The following is a 19,136-nucleotide window of genomic DNA, read 5'->3' on the forward strand; positions in this document are numbered from 1 at the left end:
AGTCTAGAAAGAAAGTGATTGAAATGATTAATGACATGAGAATAGAATCTAAAAATAGGACTGTTCAGTGTGAATAGACGATGGCCGAGGGGAAGATGAACGAAGTTTTAAACAATCATGAAGAATAAGATGAGGGCAAGATGGGCTTTGGTCACCAAATGCCACAGCATGCTTAAAAAGAGCAAATCTTGATTTCTTGTTTAACCGCTTGTTGTCTGAAAGAGGTTAAAGGTAAATAAAAAAGAAGTAATATTTTACACGGAGTTCCTGAGTGGTGCAAATTGTTAGCATCCTCAGCTGTTAACCAAGAGGTTGGAGGTTCGCCTCCACCCAGAGGCACCTTGGAAGAAAGTCCTCGTGGTCTACTTCTGAAAAATCAGCCTTGAAAGCCCTACGGGGCATAGCTCTACTCTGACACACATGGGGGGCCATGAGTTGGAGTTGACTGGTTGGCAACTGGTGATGGTAAATATTTATGTATCAGCCACTAAATAAGTAAAATGCAGGCCTAAAAGCCATGGCAAAAGCTGAGAATCTGGATGGGTTTGAGAAAGCATGTCTGTGAGGGTCTCCTGGGCAGGTGTGTGGAAGCATCACCTTGCGTTCTCAACCCTGTGGAGAATCGATGCTCAACCAATGCTGGCTGAGTGACTCCTAAAAGGAGACTGTGGATTACATACAGTCTCACTCTTTCAGAGGGAAGCAGAGCTGGTCCAAAAATTTTCCCCCAATCCTAGAGTGCAGAGGTGTGGGCTTTTCTCTGAGCTTTGACTTGTCCTGCATCCACTTTCATACATGGACCTGAAAGGGGAAACTGGGAGGCTCCGGTGAGCAAGGGAGGCTCTGGGGCTCCCTTCCCTGGCGTCTTCTCTATACAGGAGAGAGCCCATCTCTCAGGGTTGGGAGTGGGCAGACTGACAGAACAGAGAGAAGTACCTTTGAAGACCACTCCCCACCCCCAGCTCCAGAAGTAAGAAATATAGACTTCTTTGAAACAGAAAGTAAAAATGCCAAGATGACAGAAGCTACAGCCACTTGGAGCAGCTTCGCAGAAGCTTGGAGTTAACAGACTGGAGCCTATTCGCATGCCATAGTAATTCAAATTCTACTTAGCGTGCTTATCTCTGACAGGGAGCTGGAGCCAAGATTTCAGGAATAGTGTGATTCCATGAGAGGTGTGAAGGGAACTGGGCTGAGTCTTAGGCAGTCTCTGGGATGGGTATCACCTGGTGAGCAGGGAGTGCCATCAATCCCACAGAGAGGTAGGACCGACTCTTTGGAGCTCTGAAAACAAGACATGGAGGCCTGTAATTTTTTCCTTTTTCAGTGTTGTCACTGCAACACCCTAGAATCAGCCATTCCTTTCCATGGGCCCCAGGTTTATTCTATCTCGATGGACTATAATCTGAACAAAGCTGATCACGAAGAAGAAACGCAGGTCCCATACTGAGAAAGAATTGAACCATTTAAATGTTGGCTGCAAGCTGTATAAAGTGAGCAGAGGAAATTGTAGAGCAGTGTTTTTTTCCCTCTCCTCCTCCCCTTTCTTTGCTAAGCTCTTTATTATGCAGATCATTTTAGCCTCTTTATCCGCCTTTTGCTTCCTTTCTTTAACTGTGCTTCCAGGGGTACCACAAAGCCCTTAGTTGGCCCCACAAATGTGCAAGCTCACAGCCATGTGTGAAAGAAGAAGATGGGAAGAGGAGTGAAGGCTGTAAACACCCACAAAAAAGAACAAACCAACCCAAACCAGTTGCTGTCTGGTTGATTTGGACTCATGGCAACCCATGTGTGCAGGGTAGAACTGTGTTCCATAGGTTTTTAAGGGTATGACCTTTCAGAAGCAGATGGCCAGGCCTTTCTTCTGAGGGCCTCCTAGGTGGGTTTGAACAACCAACGTTTTGGTTAGTAGTCAAGTACTTAACCGATTGTGCCACCCAGGGGACTCAGACACTCACAACTTAATACCTTTTCATTTATCCCTATCACAATTTTTCAGGAGGTAGGAACATGAGCTTATGAGGAAAGCAGGCTTGAGGAGGGTGAGGTTCTAAGTAAGAGACACCGAAGCAACAGGTGAATGCCCATCTGGGGCACCTGTTTTGTTTTTCCCTCCCCCTGAAATAACAGAGCATTTAGCAGCACTTGGAGACTGCTGGCCTTCATCACACTGTTATCACCTAGGCTCATTATCCAGGCTCCCAGTCAACTTAAGTACTCACAGGTCTCAGATTGATGAGCTTCATTTACAAGGCAGCAAAGTGAGGTGCTTGGTAAGGTAACAAATGCAGAGACACCCGGTCCACAGAGAGCCAGCACCCTCTGCCTACCTTCTTTTTTTAGGACATGAAGAAACTGAGTAAGAACAGGTGGATACATAAAAGGCAATATATAATGATACTATAATGAGCACCATGGAAACCCTGGTGGCGTAGTGGTTAAGTGCTACAGCTGCTAACCAAAGGGTTGGCAGTTCGAGTCCGCCAGGCGCTCCTTGGAAACTCTATGGGGCAGTTCTACTCTGTCCTATAGGGTCTCTATGAGTCGGAATCAACTTGACGGCAGTGGGTTTTTTTTTTTTTTTCGGTTTTATAATGAGCACCACTACGTGTCAGACAGTGTTCCAGGCACTTTTCAAAAATGTATTATCTCATTTTATCCTTAAGAGAACCCGGGGAGCCGGGAAGCATCATTGGTCCCATTTTACCTCTGAGGAAACCTGCACCAGCTCATACAGCTATTAAGTGCCAGCAGAGCAAGGATTCCAAACCCAGGCAGTTGGGTCCCCAAGTCCCACTAACCCATGCTACACCACGCCATGCATGTCAAGGGCTTAGACCAATCCCTGGCCACAAGTACATGTTCAGTAACTGTGAGATAGAAGAGAAGTAGCAAAAACAGTAGGAACACTTGTTAAACAGTGTAGATATAGATGGATTGCCTGGGACTCAGCTAGATTAACTTATACAACATCCCTCACCTAGTCAGTGGAGGAATCAGGATTGAAACCCAGCAGCCAAAGCTTGCATACAAGGCTTGGCATGTGGTAAGAGCTCAACAAATTTTAGCTCTTGTCACTTATTTTTATCTTTGTCTATATAAGAGTCTTAGAGTGATGTAGAGGGCAGAAGATTTGCTAAGGAACATCTGGTCCAGGGCTTCACGAAATGAGTTAAGTGCCAACCTTTGCTTTAAGAGACCTAAGATTGGGTCTATGTGGAATCAGAATCTCTGCTGCTGAAGCCTGGGGATTTACAATTTTAATGTTTCCCAGGTGTGTCATATATATGTAGGCTAAATTCTGAGAACCAAGCACCATGGCTTAAAAATCAAATCTGTTGCTGTTGAGTCAATTCTGACTCATGGCAACCCCATGTATTACAGGGTAGAATTTCTCCATGGAGTTTTCTTGGCTGTAGTCTTAGTGGAAGCAAATCTCCAGGCCTTTCTTTCATGGTACCACAGGGTGCGTTCAAACTGCCAAGCTTTTGGTTAGTAGTCAAGTGCAAACTGTTTTCACTGCTTGGGGATTTGCACGTTTAACAGTCTTCCCAGGTCTGTCATACGTAGGCTAAGTTCTGAGAACCACGGAACCGAGGCCTAGAAACTTGTTGCCATCAAGTCAATTCTGACTCATAGTGACCCTATAGGATAAAGTAGAACTGCCCCATAGCATTTCCAAGGAACAGCTGGTGGACTCGAAATGCCAACCTTTTGGTTAGCAGCCGAGCTCTTCAATCGCTGTACCACCAGGGCTCCACAGAGGTTAAAGCAGGGCTTCAAACCAGTTTGTTCTGGCTTTAGCCCCTGCTGAGAATTTGCATTTCTAACATGTTCCCTGCTGAGAATCTACATTTCCACCCCAGATATACTGAATCAGAAATCTACATTTTAATAAGATCCCCAGGTGATTCTTATGTATAACTTCCTGTGAACTTGTTAGAAATGCAAATTCTGCTTTTTTGCTTTCTAAGAGTAGAGTCAGCCATTACATGAGTTGGTTCTAAGTGCCTAGGACAGTGGTTTGGAACTTATGGGAAGTATCTTAGGCTGGATTCTCTAGAGAAGCAAAACCAGTAAAGCATATATAGAGAGAGAGAGAGAGAGAGATATCAAGGAAATGGCTCACGCAGTTGAAGAGGCTGGAATGTCCCAAGCCTGTGGGTCAGGATAGAGGCTTCTCCTGATTCATGTAGCTGCAGGGGCTGGCAAACCCAAGATCGGCAGGTCAGAGAGCAGGGCTCTTGCTCACAGGCTGCAGAGATCGACGAATCCCAAGATCACTGGCAAAGATTGCACATAAGCGGCTAGCTCAAGTTCCAAGAACTGGAGGTCAGATGAACAGGAGCCAGTTGCAGGATCCAGTGTGAGCAAAGAGTCCCCAAGCCTTGCCAGAATGTTGGCTTATATTTAATGCAGGCCACACGCTCAAGGAAACTCCCTTTAACTGATTGGATACTCACAGCAGATCCCATCATAGGTGTGTATATTAAAGCTCATCATGGAAATGATCACAACATCATACAACTGCTAAACTAGAGAATCATGGCCCTGCCAAGCTGACACACAATCTTATTCATCAGAGGAAGTAACACCTCATCACAGCTTGTTTGCACTCACAACATCTGCTGTATCCCCTAAACGCACCAAATGGCATATTAATTACAGTGGCTTTTGGAGAATTTCATCATGATTCCATCAAATAACATCTTAAGAATTTTGTAGAACTGAGGCTGGGTTTCCTTCTGCCAGGATGTAGGGACCATGGGGGCTGACCCTAGGGGCAAATGAGGATTTGCCCCTTTACTTGCCTGATGACTTGCGCCTTTACTTGGCCTGATTTCTGGGAAAGAAAGAGAACATGGTGACCTGGCATCCTTAGGATTGCAGCCTGGCAGCCTGGAACTTTGGAAATAGGCCCAGCCTGCTATATCCAAATAGTCCAGTTTTGGTCTGTCAAGGTTTGTCTAAATTATGTTTTCATTTTGAGCCAGTCTGAGGACTGAGGCTTTCATTTTAGCTCTTTGGTAATGATCGTGTTGGTAATGATGAGTTATATAGAAAGACAAACAGATGGTATATTGCATATTTATGTTGTTAAAAATCAGGGCTTTGAACCTGTTCTTCCTGATTCAGTCATGGCCGAGGAAGTGAAACCGGAACAGCACTTAATTTTTTAAATTTTGGTGAACCAGAACCAAAACTGGAATAGGAAAAATTACCGGTCGAAGCCCTGCTAGAAACCTAATCTCCCTCTTAGAAAACAAGGGCAGCGTACGCGTTTCATAGCAACCATATCTCTTGCCTGAGGGATTTTGAGCAGAGTCAGAAACAGAGGTGCCCCACTCAAAGATGATGGCAGACCATGCTGCTTTGAATGTGCGTTGCTCTCTGCAGCCCTGCCAGTAATCCAGTCTCACCTATCATCCTCCTTAAAGGGCTCACTATGCCTCTTCTGAGTCTCCTATTCCAGGGCTTCAACCCATAATTGTTCCCACTCTGGTTATCATTCCAGATCACCCAAATTGTAAAAATTCGAGTATGTTCCAATTTCTCTTCATCCACCGTGACTGAACCAGTTTGAACTGGTTCGAAACTCTGTTAGACATGCAGAGGTGAATAAGAATATACACATAAAATAAAACCTTTCTTTCTGCCAGCACTCACATAGCTTGGCTTGTTTATTATGCAGATCATGCTTGACTTCATAGAATTGGATGTTATTTAAATTCAATTATTGTGAGGTTAAGTTCTTCTTTCTTGTACCAGTTGAGTAAATTTAGAGGCAGCTAGAGCGAATAGGTACATTTGTCCTATACCAGTTAAATTATAGGGAGAAAAGCACTGCAGGAATAAAATAATTCTTGTGAAATGAAAAAACAAACAAACAACAACAAAAAACAAACAAACATGGTTTGGAGGGTGTGGCTTGGGTCTGTATATGTTTGTTTTCCTTGTCTCTTTTTGCATTATTATTATTTTGAGCTGATAAAAGGGAAGGCTGGAAAATTTTCCATGCAGATAGATAGAGGTAGGCTATACATTTCTCTGTGTGTGTGTTTGTGAAAGTCAGCTGCTGCTCTGAGAGTAGAGCTAGAAATAATTATGTGGTTAATTGAATTTAGTGTAGATAACTACACTTCCTTAAACCTTAAGTCTTTTTTTTTTTTTTAACTTAGTAATAGAGTTCTTTGTTTTTTTTAATCAAATTATCTTGCAACAATTTTTTATTTTGTTCTGCCAGTGTTGATAACACTGTTAGTGTCTTTGAGCCAAGGTTTAGTCTTGGTGCCATTGAGAGAGGAAGTGAGAAGACTGGGCATGACCGGGCTGAGAAGGGGACATGGTAAATGCCGCAAATGAGTAGCAGAGCTAAAAGATTGATCAGCAAGAACTCCAACCAGAAAACAAAGAACTGCCCATACGCAGCCTGACATAATATACAGAGAGTTCAGGATGGCTCATCTGTGTACAATAATGGATTCTAGGGCCGTGGGGATCTTTGAAGGTCATCTTGCCAATCAGCCTGCCTCCCACTGATAAGAGGGGAAGCTGGCTTTATCATCCTCTGGGGCAGCAGGAGTCACACCGTCTCCTATTCATCTCTCCTCTGTAACTTTTGTTGGTAAAGTCTTCATGAGTTGTTATTTTTCTTGATATGTGGGGTCCAGAGATTGGTACAAAGCAGTTCTTCAATTTCCCTATCAAGTCAACTATCCATCCTCATGGAGATTACCTAGGACGGACAATGGGAGTTCTTACTTTCTTTGGCATACCTCCTTATTCTTCTCTACAATCCCAATGAACTTTTTCTACTCCTATGCCTATTCCTCCTCATTCCAATACACACAGGTTCCAGCTCCACCCTGTAGGGGAAATGTCTGATCTTTAAGGCTTTAGGTCGTCTGAGTCTTCATAGTGGTGCACCTACAAGGCAACCTTTGTTGGCAAGAAAGTCTTTATGAGGGGTTATTTTTCTTGATCCTGATACCAGGATACACTGACCTCTCACAGGTCTGTAGAATCAAGAAATCATTCTCTGGTGCCCTGTGGGAAGAAGAGGGTGAAGCCTTCTAGGTTCTTCTGGCTTTGTCCTCCATTTTTCTTGATAATATTTACTCTGTCTAGCAGCAAACTTCAGTGTATTACTATTCTGACAAAAATTTCTCTTGTCTTAATAACTATCCTTCCCCACCAGGGTTGGGGAATGGCGGACAAGGGAGTAAGAGGGAAGTAAAACCCCATCCTAGCTCTTGCATCAAATGAATACCCACTTGCCTGCCTATCATTACTGAATGTTCTGATCAATGACTCTCCAGAAGAATCCTGATCAAGAGGGGGTGGGGAGATGTGAAGCAGAATTTCAAATTACCGTGTACTCTAGACTTTCTGAAGTCATTGAGGCTGGGTGATCCCCTGAAACTAATGCCCTGAGATAAACCTTAACCTTTAAGCTGAGATTATCTCCTGAACTCATCTTTAAACCAAATAATAATAATAATAATAAATAGTTTAGCTTAATTAGTAAAGAATGTCTGCTTTGAGCATTGAGGTCTTTTAAAGAATTATCTATATGTGATCAAATTGATAACAGCAGCTCAAAAGCTTAGATGAGAAGCTTATGGGGCAGTGAATTTGTGTTAATGGCAGTGGAATATGGGAAAGGGTAGTGAGAACGGCTGCACGACTTGAAGAATGCAATCAATGTAACTGAATTGTACACATAAAAATTGTTGAACTGGTGTATGTTTTGCTGTGAATATTTTCACCAAAAAATAAATAATTTTTTAAAAGTACATTCACAAACTTAAAAAAAAAAAGAGCACCCACTGTGAGTCCAGCCTGGATTGGTTTAGTGGAGACGGGCAAAGAGGAAAGCCTGGTAGGGTTTCCGCCTTTGCACTAATATCTCAAGAGGAGAGTCAGCAAGGCCATATCTTATATCCGGGCCAGAAAAGTAAGGATCTGAGGGGCAAGGCTACTGGGGGTGGGAGAAGAAATGAAAGACAGGTGACACTGGAGGGGGCAGAGATGGTCTGAGTAATCCGAGGCTGCCAGATGGACAGAGGGACTGGTTTCAGAGCTGTGCTCTGCCATTTTCTTGAGCAAGTAACAACCTCTCTGAGTGGTTACTTCATCTGTAAAATGGGGAAATAATTAATAACCTAATGGTTATTGAGGTATTAGATGATTCAATGTCTGTGGGTGTTTTATAGAACTGTGGAATGTTTACAAGATTAGGATTATTAATAAAGAGAGACTGTTACTTACAGAAAGGAAGGAAATCTGATCAGTGTTTGAGAAGGTGGGTTTAGAGACAAGAGATCTATTATAACCGTTTAAATGACTGAAATTTGTGGGCAATAATATTAGCCAGCATTTACTGAGAGTTTACTGTGTGTTAGACATGGTGCTAAATGTATGTTCTTACTACCCCTCCTCCATCTCACAGATGAGCTAGTAAGTCCTAGGGCTGGAATTATCCCATTTCATTTAAATAGAAAGGATCCTGAGTGCTGCCTGCAATCATGATTTATTTCTCTAGTCTAATCGTTCTTAAACTCTCCCCATGACTATATTAGACTAATCCCCAGGCCTCCAACTCCAATACCCCCTCTTTCATCTTCACTCTCACCCTATGGCCTTGCTTTCTATAGAAGAAATCAGAAGGAAAACTTCTGCAAGTCTACCCACTTACCGTACACATCCTATTACTATGGATTAACTGTTCAAACTCTTGGTACAGGTAGACCCCGTCATATGGGCATAGGCCTTATCCCTCCTCACCTTCACAGGGCACCTTACTCCAGCAATTCTCTCCATTTTCTTCTGCACCATTAGTTTTTCTGTCACTTCTGGAGCAGCATATACATTTCTTATCTCTCTCTCTCTTAAAAACAAAAACAAAACCTTTCTTGATTCCATTTCTTCCTCCAGTTAGAGCTCCATTTCCCATGTGCTTTTTCAGAAAACATAAAAGAATTGTCTATTCATACTATGTTCGATTTCTCATCTCCCATTCTCTCTTGAACTCACTCCAAGCAGATTTTCACCTCCTCCAGTCCACTGAAATGGCTTTTACCATGGTTTCCAATGATCTGCATGTTGCTAAACCCAAAGATCAATTATCAATTCTCATCCAACTTGACCCATCAGCAGCATTTGACATAGCTGATCACTCCCTCTTTCTTGAAACATTCCCTCTTCTTTCTTGGCTTTTGGAACATCATGTTATCCTCCCAACTCACTGGCCTTTCCTTCTAAGTCTTCTCTGCTGGTTCCTTTACATCTCCTTATTTCTGACATCTTGGCGTCTTCCAGGGATCAGCCCTGGTACCATCTTCTTTTCCTACCTACACTCACTCCTTTGGTGATCTCACCCAGGCTCATGACTTTAAACATCTCTATCCAACTGATTCTCAAATTTATACCTTGAACGTGGGCCTGTCTCTTAAACACCGGACTAATCTATATTGCAGTACCTTTTTTTTTTTTTATTAGACATCACCACTTGGATATTTTATAGGCATCTCAAAATCTACATTTCCAAAACTGAGCTCCCCATCTTCCCTTAAAAACCTGCTCCTTCCCCACCCTTTCTCGTCTTAATTAAAGACAGCTCTATCCTTCTACTGCTCAGGTCAAGATCATTAGCATCATTCTGGATTGTTCTCCTTCTCTCACATACCATGACCAATCCATCAGTAAATCTTAACGTCTATTCCTTAACATCTATAACATCTATACCTTGTGGAATAAGGGATATCATTGCCGATGTCAGATGGATCTTGGCTGAAGGCAGAGAATACCAGAAACATGTTTACCTGTGTTTTATTGACTATGCAAAGGCATTTGACTGTGTGGATCATAACAAATTATGGATAACATTTTGAAGAATGGGAATTCCAGAATACTTGTGTTCATGAGGAACCTGTATATAGATCAAGAAGCAGTCGTTAAAAAAGAACAAGGGGATACTCAGTGGTTTAAAGTCAGGAAAGGCATGCATCAGGGCTGTATCCTTTCACCATACATATTCAATCTGTATGCTGAGCAAATAATCAGAACAGCTGGACTCTATGAAGAAGAGTGTGACACCAGGTTTGGAGGAAGACTCATTAACAACCTTCGATATGAAGATGACACAACCTCACTTGCTGAAAGTGAAGAGAACTTGAGGCACTTACTGGTGAAGATCAAAGACTATAGCCTTCAGTATGGATTACACCTCAACATAAAGAAAACAAAAATTCTCACAACTGGATCAATAAGCAACATCATGATAAATGGAGAAAAGATTGAAGTTGCCAAGGATTTCATTTTACTTGGGTCCACAGTCAACAACCATGGAAGGAGCAGTCATAGTTTATAAAGAAAACGTTCTACGTTCTACTTCGGTGAGTAGCGTCTGGAGTCTTTAAAGTCTTTGAGTGGCCATCTAAGATACTCCAATGGTCTCACCCCTTTGGGAGCAAGGAATAATGAAGAAAACTGAAGACACAACAGAAAGATTAGTCCAAAGGACTAATGGACCACAACTACCACAGCCTCTACCAGACTGAGTTCAGTACAACTAGATGGTGCCTGGCTACCACCATCAACTTCTCTAACAGGGATCAGTATAAAGGGTCCCAGTCAGAGCTGGAGAAAAATGTAGAACAAAATTCTAACTCTCAGAAAAAGACCAGACTTACTGGTCTGACAGAGACTGGAGCAACCCTGAGAGTATGGCCATCAGACACCCTTTTAGCTCAGTAATGAAGTCATTCCCAAGGCTCACCCCTCAGCCAAAGATTAGACAGGCGCATAAAACAAAACAAGACTAAAAGGGAACACCAGCCTAGGGGCAAGGTCTAGAAGGCAGGAGGGGACAGGAAAGCTAGTAATGGGGAATCCAAGATCAAGAAGGGAGAGTGTTGACGTCATGGGACTGTTAACCAATGTCATAAAACAATATGTGTACAAACTGTTTAATGAGAAGCTACTTTTTTCTGTAAACCTTCATCTAAAGTACAACAACAACAAAAAAAAGATGAAGGCCCTCAACGAGATGAATTGACACGGTAGCTGCAATAATGGGCTCAAGTATAGCAATGATTGTGAGGATGGCACAGGACCGGGCAGTGTTTCATTCTGATGTATATAGGTTTGCTATTAGTTGGAAATAACTTGACAGCCCTGAACAATAACATACCTTCAAAATATATCTAGAGACTGACCACTTCTCAGGACTTCCTCTGCTATGGTGGTAGTCCAAACCACCATCATCACTCACCTGAATTATTGGCAACAACCTCTTAACAGTCAGCCTCCCTGCTTCTGCTCCTACTTCCCTCCAGTCCATTCTCAATACAGCAGCCAGAATGACCCTGTTAAACACGATCCATTATGTCATTCTCTTCTGCTCAGAACACTCTAATGAGTGTCCCTTCTCCTTCAGAGTAAATGCCAAAGTCCTTAAAATGGACCAAAGCCTTGCATGATCTGTACTCCCATCCCTGATTCGTGTTCTGCCTCTGATTTCGTCACCTACTGCCTTTTCTCTCACTCACTCTGCCCCAGACACACCACCTCTTAGGTGTTCCTAAGCATACCAGGCAGGCTTCTGCCTCAGGGCCTTTGCACTTGATGTTTCCTCTGCCTTGAATGCTCAGCCTCCGATATCTGTGTGGCTTGTTCTCTTACTTTCTTCAGGTCTTCACTCTAATGTCCCTCATTGGTGAAGCCTTCCATAGCCACCCTATTTAAAATTTTAACCTGCCCCCTCCCTGGTACTCCATTTCCCTTTCTCAACTTCATTTTTCTCCACAGCACATACTTATAATTTACTTGTTTATCCTATTTATTGTCTGCCTCTCTCTACTAGAGAATTTTTACCACTTTTTCACTGCTGTGTCCCCATCACCCAGAACACAGTACATAAATATTTAATGAATCAAAGGGTAATTGAGTGAAGCAGAGACTTGCCCAGGATTGCACAGATTGCAAGAGTCAGAGTATAGCTGGGTCTGTCTGGGATCAGAGCTCAAGCTCTTAACCACTAGAGTCTCAATAAAGCAAGATGTCCCTAAATTGCTTTTCATCATGGCTGGTGTCTCTATTGTCTCCTTTGTTTTGATCTCCCAGAGCTGCAGACTGCAGCTTGGGCTTGGACTGTTTCTGCTTAACTAGGCTGCATTTCTTTCTTTCTGCTCAGTGGCAGGGATGCCGGGTGCCTGTGTGGGTGGAAGAGGGAGTCTTTGGCTTACCTGCCACTGCCATGGCAACCAGGTAACTTAAGGACTCCGGAAGTGGGTCTTTCAGATTGTGAGAGGAAAAAAAATGAAGCAAACCTGCAATAAACAGAATAAAATCTATGAATGGAGAAATGGCTGGAGTCCTGCCCCTGCAGGACTTGCTATGTCATTGGCAGTGTGGCAGAATCCATCCTCTTCCCCTACCCACCAGATGACCTATGGCCTAGGGCTGCAAGATCCCCTGGTCCAGCCTCCTGTCTCTAGCATGACACCATTTAACCCAACAAAGAGGCCTGCACTCTTCCGTTCAGCTTCCCCAGAGGAGGAGGGCTCCCAAATGCTCTCAGTGTCCCCGTGATAACACAGGGCTGGCCATCAGGAGACCTACATTCTGGTCCCTTATCCACCTCAGAAGGGTCAGCTTTCTTAGAAAGTTCTATAATCTCAACCTCTCTCTGGGCCTCAGTTGACCCTTTACTTAAGGCATTTTCTCCTTTCCTTGCCTAATTGACCTACCTTAGAGTGACAGTGGGCATCGGTGGTTGGTGTTAGAATTCTCACCTTCCATGCGGGAGAGCCGTGTTCAATTCCCACCAACGTGCCTCATGCACAGCCATCACTCATCTGTCAGTGGAGGGTTGCACGTTGCTATGATGCTGAGCAGGTTTCGGTGGAGCTTCCAGACTATGATAGACTAGGAGGAAAGGCCTGGAGATGTACTGCCGAAAATCAGCCAATGAAAACCGTATAGATCACAGTGGTTTGATCTGCAAGCAGTCATGAGGATAGCATAGGACTGGGCGGCGTTTTGTTCTGCCAACTCAAAGACAGCTAACAACAACACAGTGATAGTAGGAGAATAAAATAGAGTGTTAGTGGGGCGGGGGGAGGAGGAGAAACTATGAAATTAAAGTCCTTAGAGAAATGCGAGTTAGAATTGTAATATTCTTGTGACAGGCCCTGTGTCAAGCTCTTTGCGTGTGTGATCTCATTAACCCTTACAAACACCCTTGGAGGAAGTAAGAGTTAACTGCAACTGAAAGATGAGGAAATGTAGCCTCGGAGAGGTTAAGAGACTTGCCCAAGTTTGCATGTAATTCAAACTCAAGAAGTCCGTTTTGGAAGACCACACTCTTAACTACTCCTCACCCTGTGTTTCCTGGGGGCCAGGGGATTAGAGGAGATCTGCTTTTCCTTGCTTTAGTCATTCCCAGGGGAGTCTCCAGGCCCCAAAGCTTCTAGCAGATCATCAGATCATTGGGAAGTGTTTGGTGCCCCTTGCATTTAATTAGCCCCATTGATCTGCAGAGTTTGCTGAGCTCTGCAGACATGATCGTAATAATCCTACAGGCCCAAAGGCTGGAGCTCCAGGAACCGGGACAGAGGGCCTCATCCTCTTCCAGACCCCGGTCCTGGCCAGTCAGTAAACACATCTGTATTGTGCACCTGCAATGTGCTCAGATCCACGGGGCAGGTCAGAGCAGCCCAACTCCCAGAGGAAACAATTAGAGCATGATTACCTGCCAAGCTGTAGGTGATGGTGATGGGACAGGAGATGAGGGAGCGGGTTGGGCCAGTGTCAGGTCAGGAAGGGGAGGGGTGGGATCATAAGAGGAGGAGAGAGATGAGGGTCTTAGCTGCAGGTGGGACGTCAGGGTGCCCAGGGGGAATGAGCAGAGTGGTGCAATGAGAGCTCGGAGTCTGATGTCAGAGGACCTGGCCATAGTTCTGGGCGTGCCACAGGCTGACCTTGAGTTAGTCATTAACTTTTCTCTTTAGTAGGAGTCTCATGTTGAGAAAATTTTACTAGGGGAGGGTCCGTTTTAGTTTCCACACTCCGCCATTTTAGCTCTTAAGAGAGTCTACTGCGACAACCATGGTCATTAAGTCAAACTTGAATCTGTCTGGCTGCTAGCTCATCTCCGCTTCTCTTGTTCTTGAAGACATATAGGTCTGCCCCGTCACAGGTGGTGCAGGGTTCCAAATAGACTTAAAAAAACCCTAAACACTAAAAAGACTATGGCACTCTTCCCAAATGCATATTAAAAAGCAAACAAATACTAAATCATAAAATACAAATCTTGCATGAATGTCAAAGTAAAAAGAGCTTCTTTCCTGATATTTTTTTCCCCTCTAAAATCCTAAATCTCTTTTTCAAAGGTCAACCTTTTTTTAATATTTTTGGTGTCCTTGTTTTCTAATGGTTGTGGTACCCAAAGCAAGTTTCCAAGTCTGCCTTTTGAGTTGCCCAGCCCCAAGCGAATGCGTAGGATCGTATTTGGACTAAACAAGGAGCTTCAGGGGAAACCACCCCCCAAGACAGGCCACGGACCAGGCTAGGTCCTGCTCCCTGTTTCTCCAGGTGCATATGTTGAGGCTCAGAGGGCTCAGGTGAGCCTGAGTTGGTCCCCAGCCCATTCAGAACCAAATGGAGAGCCTGGGTCTTGTGATCAGTTGTGCCTCGGCCAGCAGCTCCTTCTGGCCCTGCCTTGTGGCTGCTTCTTGGGTAGCAGAGAGTAGAGCCTTCGCTGTCACTTGTCACAGTTACCAAGGACCGGAAGTAATGTCTCCTACCTGATTGGCAATTTGACAGGGCTGCTTAACCACCCGATCAATCAAGCCCAGCTCATCCTGTTAGAATTAATGAGCCTAGAAAATGCTGCTTTGAATAATGAGGGATTTTTTTCTCCTCCACCACCACCTCTTCCCATTCCACCCCTTCCTTTTTCTTTCTCAGAGCAGTTACTCAACACCAATGCCCTTTAGGCCTTGCTGTTCGGTGAGTGCCCAGCGCTGTGGGCATCTCCAATCTCTCCTAAGCCTCTCTCATGTTGGCCATGTCCCAGAGGAGCAAAGCCTCTTATCTATCAAACAGATGTATGTGCAGGCATTCAGCCATCAACACTGGACTGAGGGCCTTATTGCACCAAGCACTCTACTGGGCACTAGGGATACAATATTGCCTGTGTGAGGGGTCACAGCATAGTGATCCAGAGACAAGTAGGGGACATGCTATGATAGGGGCGTGGGAAGGACCTGGAAGCACAGTGAAGGGGGCCATCAATATTGGAGGAGCAGGAGGGGAAACCATGGAGGGTCTTACAGAGGGTGAGGCACCTGGGCTAGGGCCTGAGCGTTTATGCACCAAGTTCATTCATTGCACACATATTCTTGGCATGCTGGGTACTGAGCGAGGTGCTGGGGGCCCGAGGTAAGGAAGACTGACGCGGTTCCTGTTCTCATGGAGCAGGCAATCTCATCCATCCTGTTCCTCAGGGCATTGCAGGAAACCTGAAGGCAAGGAAACTGAGTGGACACATAATTCAGTTTTTCGTTTACTCATTTGTCTTAGTTACCTAGGGCTACTATAACAAAATACACCACAAGTTGGTGGCTTTAAAGAACAGTGATTTATTTTCTCAAAGTTCAGGAGGCTAGAAGTCAGAATTCAGGGGGAGGTCCTTCTTTGTCTATTTCAGCTTCTAGTAGCTGCTGACAATCCTTGGGCATTTGGGGGCTTATAGATGCATCTGCCGTGTGTGTCTGTCTTCATATGGTATCTTCCTTCCGTGTGTGTGTGTGTGTGTGTGTGAATTCTGCTCTTTATATAACTCAAAAGTGATTAGGTTTAGAACCCATTCTACTCTGGTGTGCCCTCATTGTTGCAGGGCAGAAAACCCAGGTTCTGCGCGGTGCAGCTTGTCTCAGCCAATAACAAGACACTGAGGTGGGAGAGTAGAAAAGGGCCTTTATTTCATTGTGCAAGTAAAGGAACAGTCGGGGCTGCTGCTGCCAAGCCTGCTCAGTGGGGGTGAGGGGAAAGGTTACTTTTAAGGCGTTTACAAGTAGGAAGTTCATGTAAGTTACATCCGCAGCGTTCTTAATCACACTGTGCCGGCACAATGGGGTTTACATATAACTTCATGCATTGCATGTTCAGAAACTGGCAGTTAAACTCTCCCAGAGGCGGGGAAGTTGCTATGTATGAAGTACTCAAAGAGCTAAAAGGTTATCCTGAACGTCAACGTGGTGCATAAACCAGTTTCTGCCAATTTCCTCTAGCTTGGGGCAGCAATTAAGGAGAGGGGAACCAGGATTTTAATGTAAAGCTGCAGGGTGTGTCAAGCAAAGGAAACAGGATTTTAACTTAAAGCTACAGGGCATGCCAAGCAAGCTGCTTGAGGCAGTGAAAGTTTCTGCAGCCTGGGGACCTCTGTCTTATCATTAACATAACAAAACAAAACAAACCCTATTTCCAAACAGGATCATAGCCACAGGTACAGGGGCCAGGACTTCAATACATACTTTTGGGGGACACAATTCAATCCATAACATCATTCAAACACAGAGTTGTTGAGTTATTTGGGGCGCAGTGGTAGGCACTGGGGGAAAGGGTGTAAAGGTGAACAGTACCTCGATTCTGCCTTGCAGGGTTCCTCTGGTGGGCAGACGCACATATGACAGGTCCTTAAAATGAGGTAGAGTGCTCTAACAGTGAGATGCCGTGTAACTCAGCACAAGACACTCAGAGATAGAAGCATGGAGCTCAACTTGGAGAAGTCAGGGATGACTCCCTGTAGGAGTTAACACTAGAGCCATCTTAAAGACAGAGCAGCAGTTTGACAGGTAGGAAAAAAAAAAAGCCTCTTGCTCTCAAGTTGATTCCAATTCATAGCAACCCTATAGGACAGAGTAGAACTGCCCTAGAGGGTTTCCAAGCTTTATGGAAGTAGACCGCCATGGGCTTTCTTCCATGGAGCAGCTTGTGGGTTTGAACCACCGAGCTTTTGGGTAGCAGCCGAGCGCTTAACCACTGCACCACCAGGGATCCTCTTGACAGGTAGATCAGGTACAAAAGGACATTCTAGACCTCATTCAGGTCAAGGTGAGGTCCCTGAGTGATATGAGGTGAAGTGGAAGGGAAAGATGATTCTGTGCACCTCGGACAACAGAGGGCTTCCAAAGAAATCCGCCTTCTCATTGCCACAGACACCCTGGGACTTGGGCGGCACAGGAAACACTGCCTTGGTCTTGAAGAGTAGGAGCTGAGAGTTCAGAACCATTTGTTGAGCTGAGTGAAGTTGCTTGATTCAGATGGTGGGGGCATTGGGACCCAGGTCTTCTCCTACGGGGCTGGTGTTCTCTTGGCAAAGCTCGTGGCCTGGTTGTGGATAGGACCTGGTTGTGGGTGGTGTGGTCTGGCCGACAGGGCTCCAGCTGCCTTCCCACGCATAGCCTGTGGGCCCCTGGCCTCACTGCCCTCTGCTCTCTCCCTGCAGGGGGAGCTGCTGAGCCCGTGCCGCTGTGATGGGTCAGTGAAGTGCACTCACCAGCCCTGCCTCATCAAGTGGATCAGCGAGCGGGGCTGCTGGAGCTGTGAGCTGTGCTACTACAAGTACCATGTCATCGCCATAAGCACAAAGAACCCTCTGCAGGTACAACCTGGAGCTGCCCAGATGGGGGCACAGGGGCTGGGCCTTCCCACGTGGCCTGCTTTCCAGTTGGAGAATCATTTACCTTAGATTCTGAGCAGCGTGGAGAAAAGCAAGGAGATGGGCTCAGGCCGGCAAGCACTCGGGTGGTGTGTGCACAGGGAAGGGGATGAAGGAACTTTTCATGTTCTCTTAAGCCTTGGCAAGAGGAGAAGGGTGGGGCAAAGTGAGAAACATGCCCTACAGAGACAAAGAAATGTGGATAGAGGAAAAGAAATGCCTACAAAGTGACAGAAAGTCAGATGGAGAGAGGGAATAAATGAGCTAGTGGATAATATGAAGGAAGGACCAGAGGGCAGAAAAGAGCAGGGATAGGAAAAAAGAGAATGGGAGGGATGAAAAGGATAGAGATGAAGGAAGGGCTGGAAGAGAAGGAATAAGGAGGATACTCAACAACGCTTCTCAAACTTTAATGTGCACTTAACTCACCTGGCATCTTGTCAAAGTACAGATCGTGACTCAGTAGGTCTGGCGTGGGACCCGAGATTCTTCCTAAGACGCTGTGGTGATGCTCATACCGCTGTCTGTAGACCACACTTTGAGTGGGACAGGACAGAACGATGGAGGAGAGACAGGAGAGAGAGGCGGAGAAAGACAGAACAGGCTGTTAGAGAGGAAAAGAGAGAATGTGATAGACTGCTGTGAGAGGCAAAGGCAGGGTGAGCTGGGCTGGGCGTGGGAGTCTGCCACGCGAATTCAGACAGCTGGATCTGCCAAAATTTAGGGCTCCCTCTGCCCCCACCCCCGTCCTGACACACTCATCATCCGCAGAGAAGGTGGCAGCCTGATGTCACTCTCGTAAATCCCCCCAAACAACACAGCCTTCCCTGCAAGGTGCATGCACGTGCGCACACACACACCCCACACACGTACAAAGCGATTTGCTTCTGAAAATACCTCCACATATGCAAGATCAGCCAATTAAGTGGCTTCAAGATCAATTAGCTAGTGCACAGGCGAGGATGGAAACTTCAGCTGCTGGCACAGTTGTTTCTCGCGTCCTCTGTGAAAGAGGGAAAAGCCCAGGAGAACAGGGTGACTTGGTGCTGGGGGTGGGATCTTTGTGGGGAGGGGCAACTGCACACACCTGGAGCCGCAGCGTCCAGGCCATTTTATTTCAGACCCTTTGGAGCTCTCTGAGGGGCACTCCAGGAACAAGTGTATGAGTGTGTGTGTGTACCAGGAGTGGGGTCTGAGTTGGCCACCCTGGTTCTCGGCAAGCCATGGCCAGGCAGATGTGTATTTCTGGAAGGTGGCATTAAAAGTCCCAGACACCTTAGCCATGTAGATGGTGTATCAAGGGCAGGGGCAGATTAACCAGTAAGCAAGGTGTGCATGGATTTAATTGTGTTTACTTACTAATCAGTAGCGCACAATTTCACAGGAGTTTCACCATGTCTTTGACGTG

General features: G+C 45.3%; 1 protein-coding gene across 1 annotated transcript in view; it reads left to right on the plus strand.

Annotated features, from left to right (window-relative positions):
* MARCHF4 (membrane associated ring-CH-type finger 4) overlaps positions 1-19,136 on the plus strand; it is a 105,613-nt gene that overhangs the window by 63,148 nt on the left and 23,329 nt on the right. The window contains exon 2 of the mRNA XM_003406073.4: positions 17,516-17,671. Within this exon, the coding sequence (XP_003406121.2) occupies positions 17,516-17,671 (156 nt within the window). The remainder of the gene's footprint in view (positions 1-17,515; positions 17,672-19,136) is intronic.

This window comes from Loxodonta africana, chromosome 6, assembly GCF_030014295.1.
Source record: "Loxodonta africana isolate mLoxAfr1 chromosome 6, mLoxAfr1.hap2, whole genome shotgun sequence".
Classification (NCBI taxonomy): Eukaryota; Metazoa; Chordata; class Mammalia; order Proboscidea; family Elephantidae; genus Loxodonta; species Loxodonta africana.